Source organism: Calidris pugnax, unplaced genomic scaffold (genome assembly GCF_001431845.1).
Source record: "Calidris pugnax isolate Ruff unplaced genomic scaffold, ASM143184v1 scaffold14, whole genome shotgun sequence".
In the NCBI taxonomy this organism is placed as follows: Eukaryota; Metazoa; Chordata; class Aves; order Charadriiformes; family Scolopacidae; genus Calidris; species Calidris pugnax.
In genome coordinates, this window is record NW_015090793.1 from 11,257,178 (window position 1) to 11,277,586 (window position 20,409).

The window sequence follows — 20,409 nt, forward strand, 5'->3', positions numbered from 1 at the left end:
GCTCCACTGTTGTACTGGAACAGTACCGTCTAAAGCCAAAACTAAGTGGAGAAAGTTCATGCACAAGGTTGTCTCATATTTTGAGTAAAACTCTGCATTTTTACCTAAGGATTAGTGATGATGCTATGATTCCATATATACTGCATCTATACCTATTTTTTTCTATTTCTTGATATTTTGATTAAGCTGACTGGATTACAAATTTCATGTGAAGGCGTTCCTTTTCTTCCTACTATTTAAAATATTGTTTCAGCCATACAAACTGTCAAGAAAAGCTTACCTATCCACAGAATTCACTCAAGTAGCCTTACCATGATATAGTCTAAAATGGTATTCTTTAAAATTCCAATGCAGAATAAACACATTGCAAGAATGCAAATATATTTTTATAGTCTGCTGTAGATGCTATACTGGTCTGTTTGTTAGAGAAACATCTGAAATATCTACTTTCGAATGAAAAGTAAGAAGCGTGGTGTGTGCTATATAGCAAAAGGAGAATAATCTTTTTTCAGTTCCCGCAGTTGTTAGGCTAGAAATAAAGAGTGGAAACAGTTATAGGGAAAATTTCACTGTATATATAAAACTGATTATTTATATTTAATATTGGGCTACAGACATAGCAGTTATAGTGCAATATCCATCGTAACAATCACTGTTTGATTCAGATTTTAATGGCACCTCTTAGGTAATGTTGCATTTGAAATCTCTGAACATAGCACTCAGGGAAAATCCAGTCAGCAAGAAAAAATAAGATGAGAATGTGAATGTGCTTGTGAGCTACACAAGTAACGCACTAGAAGACTTTGCCCTTGACAAGCACAAAGTAAAGCCAAACACCTGTATGCCTATTCTTTACCACCAATCACTTTTTAATATCAAGCATCTCTGCATTTCAACAGACACCTCAGTCTGAAAAAATACTGAAAGAGAACAAATGCTTCTATACTACTACATTTTCTAAACTTCAAACGATCATTTTTAAAAAACAGACCAGTAATGGAAAAACTAGTAATTTATTTTTGGAATCATAAATCCAAAGTCTTTTCTAAGTCAATATTTTATCTTTCCATCAACGTGAGCAGATTTTAAAAACTAGAAAACTAGAAAAAACCACAGCTGTCTTTAATTTTTGAGGAACTGCATGTTTCAGTAATACTTGCTCATATGAGTAGGACAGAAATTTTAAGGAAGATTTTTACGTTGAGGGTAGTGAAACACTGGAACAGGTTGCCCAGTGAGGTGGTAGTTGAAGATGTCCCTGCTTATTGAAGGGGGGCTGGACTAGATTTAAAGGTCCCTTCCAACCCAAACTATTCTATGATTCTATAATGTGCAATGATAAGCAATGCTGATCTTGTTTGGACTACTTATGAGCAAGGATTTGCAGGAGGAAATGCTATATCCACACTACCCCTCTCATAAATACTGTGCTCACACCAGGAAAATAAGCTGTAGGATTTTAATGGCTTTTACCAGGAGGAGCACCACAGATGCTAGCTTGATGCTTTGTGTGTGGTCCATATTTTAACAGGAAATAACTGGGAACCATCTCCCTGGTACATGAGATCTTCAGGATACGTTTCTATACCACATCTTCAATGATGCATGTGGCAATTCAATTGGTTTTTAGCACAGAAAAATATATAGTTGAACAGTTTGGGTGTGGGAGAAGTTCTTCAAATATATGCTCTGCATTTACTAATAGGAGCACATGGTCTTTTCAATACTGGAATAGAATTTTTGATGAAGTGCCTGGTGGCGAATTTGAAATACTAGCCTGGGGGCCCCAATGAGACATAATTCATTCCAGTAGCTTGAACAAATCTAGCTTCTACATCCATTCCTCTAAAGTCATTATTGACCCAAGGGAAAATGCTAGCCTTAAGCGAGTTTTAATAAAGACTCTGGTGGAGTAGTTTCTGTAACACTAAATGCGATAATGAGAAACAAGCCACTTAGCTGCAATAGACCTAGGACCTGTATATAACCCAAAAGTCAGTTTTCTGAGATTCTTGGGATTCTTTCCAGAGATGAAACAGTCATCTAAAAGAGATTTAATTACCTTGCTCACTAATTTGTTACATAAAAATCAGTCAGGCTTAAACGGACCAATATTCTGCTTGTCCTATATGAGCATAATTTATTTTTATACTGTTTTTGTGAAGTAAAAATGTCAACAGACTAATCAAGCCTGGGTTGAAAACCAAGGTTTTTACTCAACCAATAAAAGTGTGAACATCTAAATCTGGCCTTAAACATTGCTCTACTTTAGAACTTTTTGTAGTTTATTTTAAACAATAAATTTTTGTATCTGTGGCCATAAGACCTATTATCAAATAGCGTCACTGGTGCTACAGACTATGGCAGTTTGAAAGCTTCTTACACAACTACTGAAAACTCTCTATGGACGAAGTAGGTAAACAACAATGCAAAAAACCTGATAAACAGCATGTATTCTCCTGAAGTTATATCTGTATGTATTTAAAAAAAAATAAATTAACTATCCCTCACTCTGCCCTTTTTTAACCATCAACTGCAAAATAAAACATTCCTAGACACAGTGGAAGTGATTTGAAAATTAAACTACAGTCTTGATACAAAGAGATAGAGAAAGGATCCTTTGTGTGACTATTATGAACATTATTTTCCATCCCAGGCAGAGCAAGCACAATCTTTTGTGCCTGTTGTTGATGTCTGGCATTTGTTCACAGAGAGATGCTTTGTTTTATGTCTTCAAATTCTACAGGCAAGTATTTAAGTTGTGAAAGTCAGTGGAGGAAAACAGAGAAATAGACGTTTCTGTGTTGATGCTTTGGTAATACAATTGATGGAATGGAATAAAAACACAAAGAAGATGAATAAAGCAGTGCTCAGAGCAAGACGGCAAATTTGAGAAAATTCTTATGTGTAATACAACACAGTAAATACCTGGCCCTATTCTTCCCCCACCCAAGACAATCAATATCTAGGTATATCTTCATCATATTCACAAAGAAAAATAATTTCTAACTTTTTAAAAGTCTGATTAACTATTTACTGTGTATAGCAAAAATAAATACTTTAACATAAATACTTTAACATTAAGGATGGGGTCAAACCGTCGAACTTAAAGCCAGTACAGTGTATTTGCAGCCAACCCATTCACTTACTTCACATAAAAAGAAGTTTTGGGTACTAATCCTTTTTATGAAAACTCCTAAAATACATTTAAAAGTTATGGAGGAATCAATGTGTGCTTTATGATCCAGGAGGATTGGTGCCTACTGGCCTCTTTTTTTTTTTTTTTTTTTTTTTTTTTTTGTACAGTTTTTGGTTAAAATCTTTAATAAAATGGTGAGATCTGTATTTTTAATTTATAACTTCTGGTGAGAAACTGACTTCTCTACACTTCCTCTATCATGGTACACTCAGGGACTGTTACCCCAGTTGTATCACACAAAGCGATAGTTCATTTTTTTTTTTTTTTTTTTTTTTCTTTTTGGTACAGTTTGAGTTCAAATCGGATATTATGTGGTGATTTCAATAAAAGTAAAGTTGGATCACATTTCTGTGAAACTCTTAGCCATTTATACAGATGAGATGGGGGGATGCGTAGAAAATACTTCTAGTTTGTATGGAGATTAAATGTCAAGAAGACTGTAGTTGCCATCTACTGGAGTGTGCAAAGAATGACAACTGACATGCAAAAATCCTAAACTGAAAGCATTAGTCACAATAACAGTCTAGGTACATCATATATTGCTCCATAACTAAAAATATAATTAAAAAAAAATACAAAGGAAATCTCCAAAGACAAGGATTATTTTTCACGCTTAGCTTTTGAAAAGATGCACGAGGAGGCTGTGTTAAAACAATCTCATTTGCCTACATCTTTTATCCACATTCAGCAAAAGATTATATTTATCACTTCTCATCAGAACATAGATAATTCCACTTTTCAGCTTCAAAAGCATAAAAAAAAGAGTCTGAAAAGGAGAGAGTGGTAAATTCTTCAAATATGAGCACTTAATCATTGCTCCATTTTTAAACAAGCACTTTTTAACACAAGATAATATTACAGAATATCTTCTGTTGATGAAACACTGACAAACATAACAAAATTCTTCTTAGAGCTGCTTATCATCAGAGACAGTTACTCAATATTCACTGTGCAGTTCCAACAATGTGCAGTAAATTCATATGCAAGAAAAAAACCTATTCATTTTTAAATTTTCAGATGATCTAAAGTAGAGGTTTTTTTCCTTACCCACAGATCTTTTAAAAGACCAATTATTTACATGAGCAAATTAATAAGAGTTTACAAAAGGACAGACAGACAAACCAGACCTCTCCAGGGCAGTTCAGAGGACAAAAGAAAGGAAAAAAAAGTCCTTAGAGTGCTATGAATTAAATTACATAAAATTAGCAGGAGACATGATGTTAATGACAACTATAGCCTGGAAATTCAGTGCATTTGTAGACATGAGCACAACACGTCCCACCTCACAAGACCAAAACCTAGTTAAAAACTATACACAGGCACTGGGCTTATTTGACAGTAGTTTAATATTTTCTTCTATTTAGTGAAGATGTTTATTAGTCTCTTACTAAATGTAGAGTATGAAGTGACAGGACAGAAGTATCTGACATGTGAACTATGTTATTATGATTAATGGAGTTCATACATAAAGGGTTATTTTTCTGGAAAACGTCAGATTGAATAATTACTGGAATTAATCCCAAAGGGCTTTAGAAAATTTTCTGCCCAGTTTCAAGTCACATTTTTATCACATTTTTCTTTTGACTAGAGGGCAATCTTTAATTGCAGTTTTAAGTAAAACAAGTACTGTAAGCAATTCATCAAACATTATGAAAAATGGTGTATTTCTCTAACAGTCCTTGAAAGTAGCAAATTCACTTTTTAGCCTCATCTCTAGGCAATATAGCAAAATCCAATCAATAAATAGACTGGGATTGTTCTGCCTCTGAAACAAAAAACCATACTGTCCCTATTTTTCATGCATCAGGTTAGGTATAGAATATCATAGAACTGATATATTGGAATATTACCGGCAATATTATTAAGATAAGTAGGGAACAGATGATAGCATTATTTGGTCTCTTGGATTTCTTAAATCTAATCAGTATTTAATGGATACAATGGTGCCAGCAAATCCAGAAAGTCAGAGAACACATCTCAAAAGACTCAGAACTGAATGTGTTTCAGGGAAATATTCCAAGGTCAGCATTACTTTGCAATGCTGCAGATGCATCCAATGGGCTTCATGATCTGGCAGACTGGGGACCAAGAAAATACAGCATATATCAAAGGCTTTGGTATTGGTGGTTGGTTTTGGTGTTTTTTTTTCGTGATAGATGCTTTTATAACTGCTGTCAATATGATTTTCTTTGGGTAGAAGGTAAAGAAGTAAATACCTCCCAACTTCATCCATCTGGTACTAGGGAAGCTTCTTCCCATTACATTTTCAATATCTTCTAATGCTTATTGCCTTCATCACTTCCATAGACATCAAAACATCTAGAAGTGACTTCTGCTGACCTAATGTTAGTGCATGGTCCAAGCTAGCAAAATAGGCTGCAGAAAGACAATGTGACAAAACCGCAGTTGTAGAGATCACATATCTAGGAGCACTGTAATCCACTAATTCTTGTTCAACAATAATTGCCTTGAACACCCAAGCTGTGTTGATTATCATATACATTAGGACATAGAAAAGGGTAGACCATGCTGGTCATTATGCAGGGATATAGGAAGAGACAATTCCTGAAATTAAGAGCTGGAAACAAACAAACAAAGAAAAGTACCCAAGATGTAAGAAGATCAAGGGCATAGAACAAGCAAAAAAAAAAAAATTAGAAACAGCAAAGTGAGGATCAGGACATATAGTACTCTTCCAGGATTAATTTGTTTTTATAAAAGCTAAGTATCTTTAATTACTCTTTGCTCAGACACTGCTAATTCCATTTTTTTTAAGTACAGAAAAGATGCCCATTTGCCATTCTCACTCCCTTTCTGATCTCTGTTGGCATATTTGGCAATCACTATTGTAGCTTGCTTAATCTCCCTTTGTCCCCTACCTGCCGATTTCCCAGATGGGCCCCAGTTGAGCAGTGTATATGGTGATGCCAGCACAGGTTCTGGGTGCTGAAGGATGATGCTGGGGAAGATTTGGGAGCAGCTCATCTGCCCATCACGCACAAGGCTGGGGGAGAAGGGGAATCACTGGGTGCAACATGTCACGGGACATGAATCCTCAGCCAGTGTGTATAGACCACACCAAAGAGGTGCATAATTCAAGAGTTTCACACTAATGATTGCTCACATCATTAGAACTAATGTTAGAACGTAACCAATGTAGTCATGAAAACTGGTTATTCTTTCACAGCCATGCATGCAACATACAATACCCACTTAAATATATAAGCATTTTTTCATAGAGAAAAATCTCTGAATAATGGGGAAAGAACTACAATATATCTTGAGCCACAGGCATTTCACAGATACTGACCTTTGATTTTGATTTAGAGGCTCTAACTAATAAAGCTTGGCCCTACACCAAATCTGAATAAGAAAATCAAGAACTCTCTTGTCAAATTATAATTAATTTGCACTACAAAAAAAGAGTAGAAGTAAGCCAAGTGTTCTTTAAAAATGGTCCCTAGAATTCAAAACACACAGTAAAATGTCCTATATCTTGAAAATCAGGCTGATCTTTTCCTGTCTTTTCAAGTTGATCACGCATCTTTCCACTCATTTAAAATATAAATTGAGTCTTAAGAAACAATAAGCTCTTCATTTTACATGAATATTAAAGATTGAAAATTACAGCAGTAGGAGAGGAATATGATTTTGAAACATCTGAAGTGAACCTTACAGCTTTGTTACTATTTGCCCCCCAGATCTACTGTTTCACCTTTAAAAACATATAATGTGATGGTAATTTACTTTCACTGTATTGTACGTATGTTGAGAATGTGGTTTGCATATGCTTTCTATATCTTTGCAGGTACATTCAAGATCTTTGGATATGTTATTAGAATTGATTATACCTTTCTGTACATTTATTGAGAGTAAAGGAGCAGCACAAATATTTGACTGCATTGTACGTTTCTTCCTTATAAGACACAAAGAGTCTTCAGCACAAACACATAAATACATTGAAATAAAACTAAATAAGAGTTTGGAAGGCACATTTTAAAGACTGCCACTGGATCTCACAGAATTAAACTAGCTGTTGAGCAAAGCTGGGTTGCTAAGATTACACATACACCATAAACAAACCACCCCCATCACATGAAACTGTTCAGTATTGCCTCCGTATTTTTAAGTTGCTTAAAAAAAAAAAAAAAGGTCAGATTACTCTCTTTTTTTTTTAGAAGGCATGACTATCTTTTGTTATGCCTCTAAATATGTCCTTCCAAGACTCCTGACCCATGATTATTGCTCTTAGACATTACATCAGTTGAAAATAATACGTAATGAAACCATAAATATTTCAGGTAGTCAAGAAACCATCTTCATTTGCAAAAATCACAATGACTTCTAACTGAAATGTGGGTCTTCAACCTGGTTTCTGCATTTTTGCTTTTGTGTATGAGTTAATGGTTCAGGTTTCCTCTAATCTCCCAATACGATGCAATACACAAACAACCATAATTTTAACACATTTTTTTCCTGAGTTTTCCCTTCAGATTATGGATATCATTGGAGCAGAAGGATGGAAACATAGAAATCCTGCCTTCTCTATCTGCCAAAATATACCAAGAAGCACACATAACTGAGAATAATAGTCTGCCAAAGATCCGATTGCCTGTTTGCTATAAGCGCTCTGCTACAGTCCAGCATCTATTTCCACAACTACATAACCCAGTTCATATTGTTCAGGCTTTCAGTAATTCCAGGAGTTTGATCTAAGAATATAACAAATTATATCATTTCCAGGTAACATTATCCAAAAGCAGAGATTCCCTGTAAAACTCCCTTTGGAGTCAATTCAAATAGTACCCTCTGTGATAAAAGAGATCTCAATAAAAGTCTTCATTCAATTTCAAAATACTAGTTTAGCACCAACTTTACTACCAACCTCTATTTCTTGTAATAATGTATCTACAAAGGCCAGCAGAATGTTTTTGATCTTTTCTGATTGTGCTTTAAAATATATTTGGAAAGGAGCAAAATAAATGGATTAAGAACAACTAATTGTCTAATACTGAGAATTCTGCTCTGGGAAAATTTTCCAAGAGCAGTTCATCCATTTGTAAAAAGACTTTCCAGAAGACTGCCAGGAACAGCTTTTAACTTGTTCGTCACAGCTTTTAATAATTGATTTCATAAATTCTTCTTAGTTCTCTCTACTTCCTGCACCTGAAAAGTCTGAAAAGTGCCTACTGGCACTAAAGTTATGTCGTTGATAAAAAGAGTGAGCTGTTTTGTATCAGGAAGGCTATCCCAACATAAGACTAATTACTTATCTACAGCATGAGTTTGCTGTCATGGTTATGCCTGCATTCCCGGGTGGGACTTGCCAACTCAGAAGTGGCAACAAAAGTTACTCTGGAGAAGGACAAAAAATGCCTGTAAATCATGGACACATGATGGGTTTCGGGCTATAACCGATTTGGCCACATGGGAGATTTTTCACAGTCCTAAACAACGCTGCTATTCTGTTACTTTGTAGTGTATTCATGGTTGAATCATCATCCCACCTCTCACAGGCTTGATGAATCTGAGTAAACGTACCAAGATAAACCAACCAACCAATGAACAGGAAAAGCAGCGGGATCAGTAGTCATCTTGGGTTAGCTACATCTATGTATGAACAGAATCCTTTCTGTAAAAAGGAATCTTAAAACACACCCCATCCCCACCCATCCCATTTAGCATTATAGTTTATTCAAAAATAATCCTTACAGGTGAACTACCAACAGTAGAAGAGAGCAAAGTAGATGTATTCAAGTGTATGGGCAAGCTGTGGCCCATTTTGCTCTTAACCTAATTGGAAATCAGTTACAGTTCATTCACTGGCACCTCCAGAAATGCTTGGGAAGGTCTTGAGATGAGCCTTTATGGAGTGCCTAGCTTAGCATTTCTGAAGGTGGAATTAACTGATTTCCAATTAAATATGACTAAGTAAAACCTTTACAATTTCTAATCATCGCACACTGCACATGCTTCCTCCAAGACATTTTTAGAGATATAGATTAGCAAGAGCTAATTGAAAACCAAGGTTTAAAGTTCCATTTTCCCTTTAAACCATGAGTTCCAAAACCCTGTAACTTGACTGTAACACATCAGTCTTTGCTTAACCAGGATGCTACATGATCTTCAGCAATGTGTTGATTGGATAACAAAAGGATGGTTTTTACTTGTTGCAACACAAGTCATTTTTCCATTATACCTGGACATTCACAACCAATAACACTGTATAGAGTTTTGACAGCAAATCCAGAAATCCATAGGCCATTTCACCGATGCTTAAGAGAGTCAGTAACTCTTTAGCTTATTGAAGTAGTCTACCAGTAATGAATGGAGGAGAGAGGCACTTCATCTTACCACTGGTATATTTTCCTAAAGTTGATATTTCCACACCACATTGACAATTCTGCACAGAGGTCTCTTCTGTGAGTGACTTTATAGAGCTATACATGACTACCTGCCATTGAATGTGACCGATGATGAGAATGGAATGACTATGATGAGAGAAAAAAATGTTTATCACATTGTCAAAAACAACAAGGTGGTCTTTGTAAGAATAACTATTATTTAAAGGTAGTAACAAATCCAATGTGTCTGTTCTGCACTACAAGAATTTAATGTCAGTTTGACATCTGGAGTCACCAGGAGTATTTTGGTCAAAAGCTTGCACAATATATTGCATTTTTATATTTACTGAAAGACACATGCTATGTAGGTGATGGACTTCTTATCAGCTGGAACCCTAAATTCTATACAGAAGGGACAGCTGGCCAAATATCAGGCATGACTAAATATAAATAAAAGAGAAATAACAGATTTAATTTTCTTTACTTGGAGTGACATCTTTTTCTTTCCTTTTCTGTTTTTGAATGTTTCCTTATACAAAATGATATGGTTCAGTGCACTTGAAAATTAAAGACTACCGTATAAGATCAAGGGTTGAGTCTGTCCATTCATGAAAGGAAATTAAAATCACCACTAAAAGTCCTGCTTTTTATTATACTGATAGAAAGCACTTAGAAAATACCAGGTGGAAGAAACATATTCAGAATTTAATATACCTTTTGGTTTTCTGCACTTTTTGGTTAATATGTTAAAACATGTATATATGCAGAGTTGGCCATTAGTGGCCAGATTCTAATCTTATTTACTCTGTCCTAACCCCATCTGTACTGAACTGTAAACTCAGACAGGTTAAATCTCTAGGCACAAACAGTAATTCTCCTCAATACAAGGAATTAGTAAGAACAAAATGATTCTGAGGCTAGTTAAATAATTTATGGCATTAAACTGAACACAATATTAAAGATGTGTAAACTAAATTCACTAACATTGAAAAGTGCTTTCCTTTTTCAATCTGAACAATTTTGATAGTCATTGCAGGGTGTTGCCAGTGAATTACACTTGCCACTTCTCAGCTAAACTTTCTACCACTTTATTCATGTTCTTCTTCTGTAACCTACTTTACATTGATTTAATCAATCTCCCTTAAACACATAAAAACTTAGTTCATGCTTCTTAAAATGTTTTATAATAGCACATTTAATAAAGCTAATTTAAATCTGCTAATTTATAGAGATTTGCCAGAGGCTTTGAAACTTCAGAAAAAGTGTAAACTTAACAGTTTGGCTGTGATAACAGCTTAGACAGTGAAAATTAAGCCCTTTGCATTATAATCACGTTCAAAATGGATTCCTAGATTTACTGAAGAAAAAAAAAAAGAAGTACATTTTGAAAACATAGAAGTAAACCATATTTACAAAATATTTTTCAGGACTAAGATATATATTCACCCAAGTTTGTCATTTCAGATCCACGTGCCATAATTCTTTAAATTCTTTAATTTGATCATTACTCTGCCTCAACATCACAGCCCCAAACATACATTGAGGTCCGTAATTTTAAGATTACTTCGACTTTTTTTTACAAACAAATTTTAGACAAATAAGAGCAGAGTCTCTCATGCAATAAACCTCTGACAGAGCTGTGAGATAATGTGCTCAGGGCCATTAATTCTGGGTCCCTAATTCTAGTTGTCAGTCTTCCAGCTGATGCTATATATGTTTGGTACTGTCTACTCTAATTTCTACCTCTTGAAACCAAACGATAATAGATTATATGCCAGTGTGGCAATAGGCAGTTTGGTTAGGATCCAGGCTGTATCCCAGGTGATAGCAAGAAGCAGCAGTGAAAAACAGTGTTCAGGGATATATCAAGGAGTTTCATCTCTGCTAGAGGATTTCTTCACCTTATACGTAGCATTTTAGACAGTAAGGAAGAGATCATTATCATCATCTGATTTGCAGGAAAGGTCAGCTTTCCTTGCACACAGAGTTGAAATTTTTAGGGCTACTGTTGCAGATCTCTCCCCAAATTGTTACATGGGAGAGGGCAGCAAAACCTACCTTTTGAAGACTCATAGGATGGCTATCTTTTAAGGGATAGCACCTTGTCGCTTTGAACCTTTTTTCAGTATCTGTAAAGTTCAAGTTATCTTTTAATTTTTTTTTCCTGTTAATTGCAGCAAAATATTCAGAAATGTAATCTGGAATATATTCTTGGACAAGGTTTTTTTAGTCTCTTCTCCTGCTTCAGTGTTCCTTCTTTTGGTTCTGTCATTGCTTTCTCTCCTGCTTTTGTGCACTGAGAATTAAGGTGTACTGCAACCAGTGGACACTTGCATAAACAGCCTGCTTTGAATAAAACAGCACGATCTTGGGAGAGGAAAAACACATTCAGCTTTCGTGTCCAAATGCTAAAACATATAAGAGGTTCACTAAAGCATCACATTTTCGCTTTGAGACCCCTGAAATGCAAGGGCTGTGAATAGCAGAAAAGTGTGAATAAACTGAATTAGGAGCATGAAAGCATATTGATTCCCAGATTCTGAAACCATAGTCAAAGTGTTTTACATTTGTAATTTATTTAAGACTTTTTTTTTTTTTTTTGCAAATACATTTGTAATGAATCTCCTTACATATTTTTATGCACGAGAGCTTAAGTTTTCCTGGACTTCCGTAAAACAACTTTTACTGCATCAAATTACTGCATTGCTTGATCTCTACCAGCACACACTCACAGCAGCCACACTCAAACACAACGAACAGCCCTAGGATTTCATAGCTCTGCAACAGATACTACAAAAACATTTCTCAAAATTAAATAGTTGTGAAAAAGAAAGCAAATGAAACGGTTTTGCCCTGCCTCCAGCATTTCACAACTGAAGTTGACTTAAAATTAGCACAATCTTCTGCAATACTTGTATTTCCATGTAAAACTTCTTCATAGAGAATTCATGCAGAATCGTGAGCTGTCAGCTCTGATCGCATTCACCAGCACACAGGCTTTAGACTCTATTTCATAATAGAAAAAGATGGCCAGCATTTTCCTGACAGAAGTATCATATATTTTTCAGTCAGTAAAAATTACAGAGAGAACTCAGTGTCAATGCATTTCCAATAGATAATAAGGACTGCAAATTATCAGACAAGGATTTTTTTTTTTTTCTGGTACATAGAACAAAAACTAGCACAATCTGCAGAACTTATTAACTAATCAGGTTTTAAACCCCTTCTTTGCAAGCTGCCGACATAGTCAGAGTACCCTATACATTGATCTTGTTCCAAAAGCACAGTAATCTTTATGCTGCAAGAATTATTGTTTTGTGTGCCATAGCGTACACTGCAAGGAAAAAAAAAAAAAAAAAGGAAAGGCATGTGCTGAACACACACAAAATATGCAGGATGGAAAAAGACCAAATGTAATTAAAGCTTATATGAAACCAGACATTCCTATTTGCAGAGCTCTGGCTGCATTTCTATGAGAAAGAATGCACAGAATTTCAAATCATGCTCTATTTAGACAATGTCAGAAGAAACCCACATTCCCCCCCCCCCCCAATCCCCCACCCCCAGACCCCAAAAAAAAAGAAAAAGCAATCCAAAGATACTGGTTTACATATTCCTCTCCAAACCAAGAAATCAAGTATCTCCCTCTCCCAGCTAATAGCTTATAAATTCAGACTTTAAACAAAGCAAAAAAAAAAAAAAAAAAAAAAAAAAAACAACACTTCTTTAAAACAGCAGAGGTCTGGGACAATCTTATTCACCACCATCCTGCAAAAAGCAGCCTTCCTGACTCTCTTTTTATTTATAGTTTTGACTAATAACTTGTTATTTATTGAACATTTTCCACTTCTGCAGACCTGTAAAAAAAAAAAAAAAAAAAAAAAAAAAAAAAAAAAAGAATCCTAATTCTCAAGCTTCCTACTTAGCACTGCCTCGCTGTTGATGATTTGTGCGGCTGTGTGTGCGTGCCTGTTTGAGAAATGGCGAGATAGGCTTAAAGTATTTTCCATTTCATCAAAGAGCATATATTACTTTCCTGGTTCGCTCAAATGTTGGTTTTATGCCCACCCCTTTTCAATCTGCCCATGTCTGAGATGCACAGTGCAGGCGTACAATCATGAGCAGCTTACGACACTCAGTGAACACTAGGTGCCTCTGCATGCTCTAGCAACATACTGCTCAGCTGAAGGGAAGGGATTCTTGCTGTCTCTCTCTGCTCTAAGCATCACCTAACAAGCAAAGCGAACAAAGAATGGGAAATAAAGCTACCCTTAGCCGGTCAGTGAATGAATGGTAATCTCTCTATGGAGTAAAGGTTGTGCCGGTCAATGGTCGTTGCAAATGATGGACATTAAACAGATTGACAAATCCTGTGGAGTCGTTAGTAAAGAGTTTGGAGTTTTTTTCACGCCACAGTGTTAACTGCAGAGAAAAGGACAGAGGGAGAAGGAGAAGATCAAGCTCATGTACATAGTTCTGAAACTTGCAGGTCCTAGGAGTCAGCTAAAAAGCTAGCTGGACAAGCCTTTCGCTCTTTGAGCAGAAGCGAAGTGAGACATTGTGAGCTTGCCAGCCTTGCACAAAATTGAAAGGGACTGAATTTGTAGCACAGAGGGGTCTTTTTTAGCTCTGCATATAATTAGTCCAAACACAAAGGAAGCAACTGAATGGAGGTTGTCACTCTCTGGAAAAGGGTGGGTAAGACACTTTTTAATTAAATTCTTTCATGAAGAAAGATTTTTTTTTCTTTGCTGCAGCATTTAACATGAACAAAATCACTATCATTTTACCTTTGAATGTCTGTGAACTTTAATGCTGCACAGCTCCTGCATGCTGTAAAGTGAAATATTTGCCTCTGTGTTTGTTCTGTTTGCTGTTTTGCTTTGGTTTTTTGGCTTTGTTTTGGTTTTTGTTTTTTTCCCTTAAATAAAATATGATGTAGAATTTGAAAAGATTCAATGGACATTCTCAAGCATATTTGGAAATATTCTTGCTAATGGATTTCCTTCTTATCGGTCTCTGTTTAAACTGGCTGCTGAGGAAGCCCCCGGGGTTGATATTGTGTACGCTGGGTATCTTTTCTAAAATGCTTCCAGCCGTGAATAGTGGGTGTCCACAGCTATGTCGGTGTGAGGGCAGGCTTTTGTACTGTGAATCACTGAATCTTACAGAGATGCCTCGCAACCTGTCGGGCATGATGGGCTTGTCTCTGCGGTACAACAGCCTTTCAGAGCTGCATGATGGACAGTTCACAGGGTTAATGCAGCTCACGTGGCTCTATCTGGATCACAATCACATTTGCTCAGTGGAGGGGAATGCCTTTCAAAAATTGCGGCGAGTTAAAGAGCTCACCCTGAGTTCCAACAAAATAACCCAACTGCCCAACACCACTTTCCGACCCATGCCAAACTTGCGCAGTGTGGATTTATCGTACAACAACCTACAGTCTTTGGAGCCTGACCTGTTTCACGGGCTGAGAAAACTAACAACTTTGCACATGCGGTCAAACGCCATCAAGTTTGTGCCAGTGAGAATTTTTCAGGACTGTCGCAGCCTGAAGTTTCTAGACATAGGATACAATCAGTTAAAGAGCCTGGCTCGAAACTCTTTTGCAGGCTTGTTCAAACTCACTGAGCTGCACCTCGAGCACAATGACTTGGTGAAGGTGAATTTAGCCCATTTTCCCAGGCTCATCTCCCTGCACTCTCTCTGCTTGCGAAGGAATAAAGTTACCATCGTAGTAAACACTTTAGACTGGATATGGCAACTGGAAAAAATGGATCTCTCCGGCAACGAAATCGAATACATCGAACCTCACGTTTTCGAAAGTGTACCTCACCTCAAATCCCTGCAGCTGGACTCCAACCGGCTGACCTACATCGACTCCCGAGTCCTCGACTCCTGGAAGTCCCTCACTAGCATCAGCCTTTCTGCAAACGCCTGGGATTGCAGCCGTAACGTTTGCGCCCTGGCCTCCTGGCTGAGCAACTTCAAGGGTCGCTACGACAGCAATCTGCTCTGTGCCACCCCTGAGTACGCGCAGGGCGAGGATGTTTTGGACGCGGTGTACGCTTTCCACTTGTGCGAAGACGCGGCGGACCCAACGAGCGTTAACACCTTCTCCCCGGTAACGAACAACAGCGACCAAACCTTCAGCTACGGCTCTGCCACCGCCACGTACGACGTGCAGGACAGCGAAGGGGACCTGACAACATACCCTATAACCATGACCATGCCCAGCGAGAACTCGGAGAATGCCGTTCAGATTCACAAGGTGGTGACGGGGACCATGGCACTGATTTTTTCCTTCCTCATCGTGGTTTTAGTGTTGTACGTCTCCTGGAAGTGCTTTCCAGCCAGCTTAAGGCAACTAAGACAGTGCTTTGTAACACAGCGCAGAAAGCAGAAGCAAAAACAGACCATGCATCAAATGGCTGCCATGTCAGCCCAGGAGTATTACGTTGATTACAAACCCAACCACATTGAGGGAGCCCTGGTGATCATTAATGAGTACGGATCTTGTTCCTGTCACCAGCAGCCAGCGAGGGAATGCGAGGTGTGATTTTCCTTTGGGATTTAAACAGTGTGCAACCAAATAACAGTGTGCAGGCAGACAGTGGCACGGGGGGGATTGCTGTGCTTTGCTGGTGATTTCTGACGTGCTCCTCTGCTGAAATTCTTAAGAGGGGCTGTCTAAAAGACTTAATATTTTAGCTTTATTGTGTCTTAAAATCTTCAGGACAGTCGATCTTAAGATTTCATATGCTAATACTCCCTTTGAAGATCTGTCAATATTCAGGAATCTGAGAGTGTAAAAAGGTACCAATTATTGATCTTTTGTAAACTAAGAAAACTGTTTAAAATAAAAAAAATAGCATTTACAGTTTTTACAGACTGGTGTATATTACATGAATTGTTCCCTGTATACAAAATGCAACAGTTTAACCTCTTTTTCTCCTCACACTGAGTGTTGAAATGAAAGTCTAGGAGCAAAGAAGCCACATAAAATAGCAAGCTTAAAATTAACCAGATGGCTTCACATTGTAATTAGTACACATTCACTTACATCATGTTACTGAAGATATGAAGCATGACACTGGAATTATATTTTTGTTAATGTGCTACCTGTAACTGGATGTCAGTACAACAAGGAGCCAGTCACCTCAGAAAGGCTAAAGTTTTGACCGTGTCCCTGGGGCAGGATTTCTGAGGATTTTTAAGTACAGCTCACTTGTTAGTTGCTGTAAGATCCATAAAAACTGCATCATAACCCCTGAAAGTATTTTGTATCAAAACTGAGCATATTGAAAAGTCTCACTTAAAAGAAAAAAAAAACAGCAACAAACAACAAAACCCAAACTGAAACACTGCCAAAAAAAAGTGCTTATCATCATCTTCTTTAAATCAAATAAGACGAAAAAAATATCTAAATTTAAGGGCTTTTACTAGTGTTTCCCACTTTTATGCTTGTTTTGAGATATACTAAGAGCAAAGAAACCCTTGCTTTGTGCACTGTGGTGCCATGGTGAATGGAGAAGAGCAATAGCTATTCTTTTCTCAGTGGTGAAACCTGTGTGTGTTGCAAGAGTAAAACCTCAGCTGTAACACTGTCAGAGTAAGAGAGTTATTAGAGCATACTTCTGGTTCCTATAGAAAACTGCTAGCAAAGCCTGTCTCGTGTCCTTCACTTTCACCACCAGCCTTCACTAACAAAACAACTCTAAAATCTCTGCAGAGGCTGAAAGTATACGAACCCTCCTTACTAATGACTGATAAATGGACTTGATGGATATAAGCACTGATTTAATAATGTAGAATCACACAGCTGTTTTATTTGACTGCCCTTAAATAAAGGCTTCCTTTCCTTGTATTTTGGATTTTTCATTCCAGTATGTGAACAACCTACTGACTGATCTTTTCACCAACTCTCATATTAATGAAGATGAGGTAGCTTTATAACATCAGGCAGAGCATCTTGAAATTTTCTTCATACAGCATTACATGCTAATAAAATGTTACGGTTAATGAATTGGGTAACATTTCTATGCTTTGAACATATTTCACTATCCTTAGATTACCACCAATAGTGGAAAAAAAATCAGAAATCTGAGATATATTTTAATTTAACACAGCTTTTTTTTCTTTATTATAGCATCAAAGTGACACCTACTCTTAAAAGGCTACAGCAGACTTATAAAGTAGAGAATAGACATGGAATAAACAATTTTTTTTTCCTGCATAGCAGGTTTTAGCCATTAATTTTAAACACAAAGAGTGGATTTTAATTTTTTTTTCTGATTGAAGCTATTTTTAGGGAGTCAGAACTTTCCTCTATTTGCTACATCTCATCATGTTTAATATTAAGTATGACAATGGCTTTTTAATACAAAAAAAAATTTAGTATGACTATAATGAAAGCAATGAGATTATGTACTGGGAGTGGACTTTTTCATAGAAAATTTAATGAAAATCAACTGCTATTTTACTAAAGCCATTGAAAATTCACCCACAGCTTTGAAACAAGCTAGCACTGTTAAAACTAGGCTTTTCTCTGTTTCAACAAATGCATATTTCTGTTTCTATGCCTCAAACCCACAAGGCCCTGATTCGTCATGAAACTCTCAAATGACCTGATGGGTTGAGTGTCCAGATATGAACCTAACAGTGAGGGCAGAGAGTAGGTAAGGAGCCCCTCGTTTCTTTGGGTGTCTGACCACATTCCAATAGAAAATATTTTATGCCATTTTAAATGAGGACCAAAATATACATATTATCCCCATTAAATCCTTCTCTGAAATCATTAGGGAATTTAACTGTGAAAAATTGGCTCTCTAACATTGGACTACATTATTTGTTCCTCAAATCAACATGCAGCACTGCAACCAGAAGAACTGATTACAGCTAGTTGCCAGGAATATTCCAAAATCATCCAAGATTGTTATGATATTGTCTGCATATGGTAAAAAAAAAAAAAAGAATTAGCTTTATTTCTATAGTGACCCCCTGTTGCTATAAGGAAACGTATTGGTGCAGTCATGGTTCTTGCCCTGGAAATTTGATGCAGGACTGATACCGACAAACAATCATCCTGTGGTTGTGTTTCTATGTATTTTTAACATATTTGTGGGCTGTATTTTAAACACACTAGTGATTGCACCCCTCTGGAATGATTCCTGCTGTTTATTGGTGTTAGCAACCTCAAGCTATGTTTGCAAAGACGTGAGCAATTCTGTCTTTGGAATTTATTCACCTCTGTGCTTCATGCATCTTGCATTGACAGCTCAAGTAAACTGAACAGAACATTTTTCTTTAAAGGTACAGTGATTGCCTAAGTGAGAACTGATTTCACTATTGCCTGTTGCCATTTCTCCTGAAGAGAGGTAATGACCACCAATGACTTGCCATCCTTAGCAGGATGATGGATGGATCTTCCATATAGAGCTCAGCATTTATTAAATTTCAGAAAACAATGCATTTCAAAATCTTCATGCAGAAATCTTTTCTAAGGAGAACATCTTCTAGAGACAACATCCTAATGATCTCCAGAGGATACCTGGAGATCTGGATACCCTCTGAATATCTAATGGTGGAAAGAGGGGTGTCACTGCTATTACATGGCACTCTACACCTAGTCTGAAAGCTTATGTGAAAAAATTATGGACTGTAAAGAAATAAAGGAGGAAGTATTTCATTTCAGTCCAGCTACTGCAAATCCAGTTACTCATCCTGCTCCAGGTTGCTTGCACTGGTATATATGAGAGTTATTATGTTTGTACTGTATTTATAGCAACTGCAGGGACAAATTTTCCCTTTCTTCCAAATCTCATGTTCACCAACTGTCCAAAGATATGTCATTCCCTCTCTGTTGATGCACTTATTCTGGCTTACGAAATGGCTCAAAAAAAAAAAAAAAGATGCTTTGGGGATTAGATGTAACAGTTTGTTGTCCAGAAGGTGTTTATGGAATACTGAAGGAATGAAATCTTTTTAAATATTCCCCTTTTAATGTTCCACTTAATAGGACTAATCTTCCTTTTATAGCTAGGTAATTAACATTATTTTCTTTTTATTTAAGTGTCTTTTAACATCCAAGACAGGGTGAAATGCAAGCAAAAGAACTACCTTTTTTTGAAGATGGTTAACACTACCAGTGTTACAGATCTCTAATATGCAATCTCTTGCTGCTAACATCAATACACGCTCACAGTGCACCCAGTGCTGAAGGAACTGTTGCTGTGTATGCTTTGAATGTATATAAGGGATGATTTATTTTCCATTCTGTCTTTTTCCTTCCTTTCTGTACTACTTTAAAGAAAAAGTTATATGAAACCACAGAATCAATGCTAATGTACCACATTCTGTTTCTGCCCTGAATATATAAAATACAAAGAAATTCTGTGTTTAAGCTGCAAATTCCCTCCTTTACCACACCGTTTGAGTACTGCAGGGGGTTAGACCAAGGGGATGATCTGTTCCTCCATGTGCACAGCACTACCTAGATGCTCTGTACCAGTCTGGAGATGTAGTCCCATGCCTAGTTCATAACTGCCTTGCATACGTGTGCCAGAGAAAGATAATTAATGATACCTAAGGATATTTTTGTATGCTTTAATATATTCTGTATGTTTTTACGGCTAAGGCATCGAGGGGCACTTGAAATGAGCCTCTTGGTTTTTTTTCTTTGGTTATGATAAAAGCCCCCTCATTTGCTTTTGAGATGGACTAATTTTGTTTCTTGTACGTGTCTCATTCTGCATTAGTAGGAGAAGGACATTCTGAATACCCCTCCCCTTCCCCCCAGCTTCTCCAATGATATTCAGAATGGCAAAAAAGGAGTATTAAATTGGGAAGCTTATTTCTTGTGCT

The 20,409-nt window shown here is 36.9% G+C and overlaps 2 protein-coding genes across 4 annotated transcripts in view; one reads left to right on the forward strand and one right to left on the reverse strand.

The window, feature by feature from the left end:
* Nucleotides 1-20,409, reverse strand: part of CTNNA2 (catenin alpha 2) — a 512,036-nt gene that overhangs the window by 139,298 nt on the left and 352,329 nt on the right. The window lies entirely within an intron of this gene.
* LRRTM1 (leucine rich repeat transmembrane neuronal 1) lies at nt 13,646-19,936 on the forward strand. Its single transcript, XM_014966828.1, has one exon. It carries the CDS (start codon nt 14,540-14,542, stop codon nt 16,103-16,105), a length of 1,566 nt encoding a protein of 521 aa, XP_014822314.1. The 5' UTR covers nt 13,646-14,539; the 3' UTR covers nt 16,106-19,936.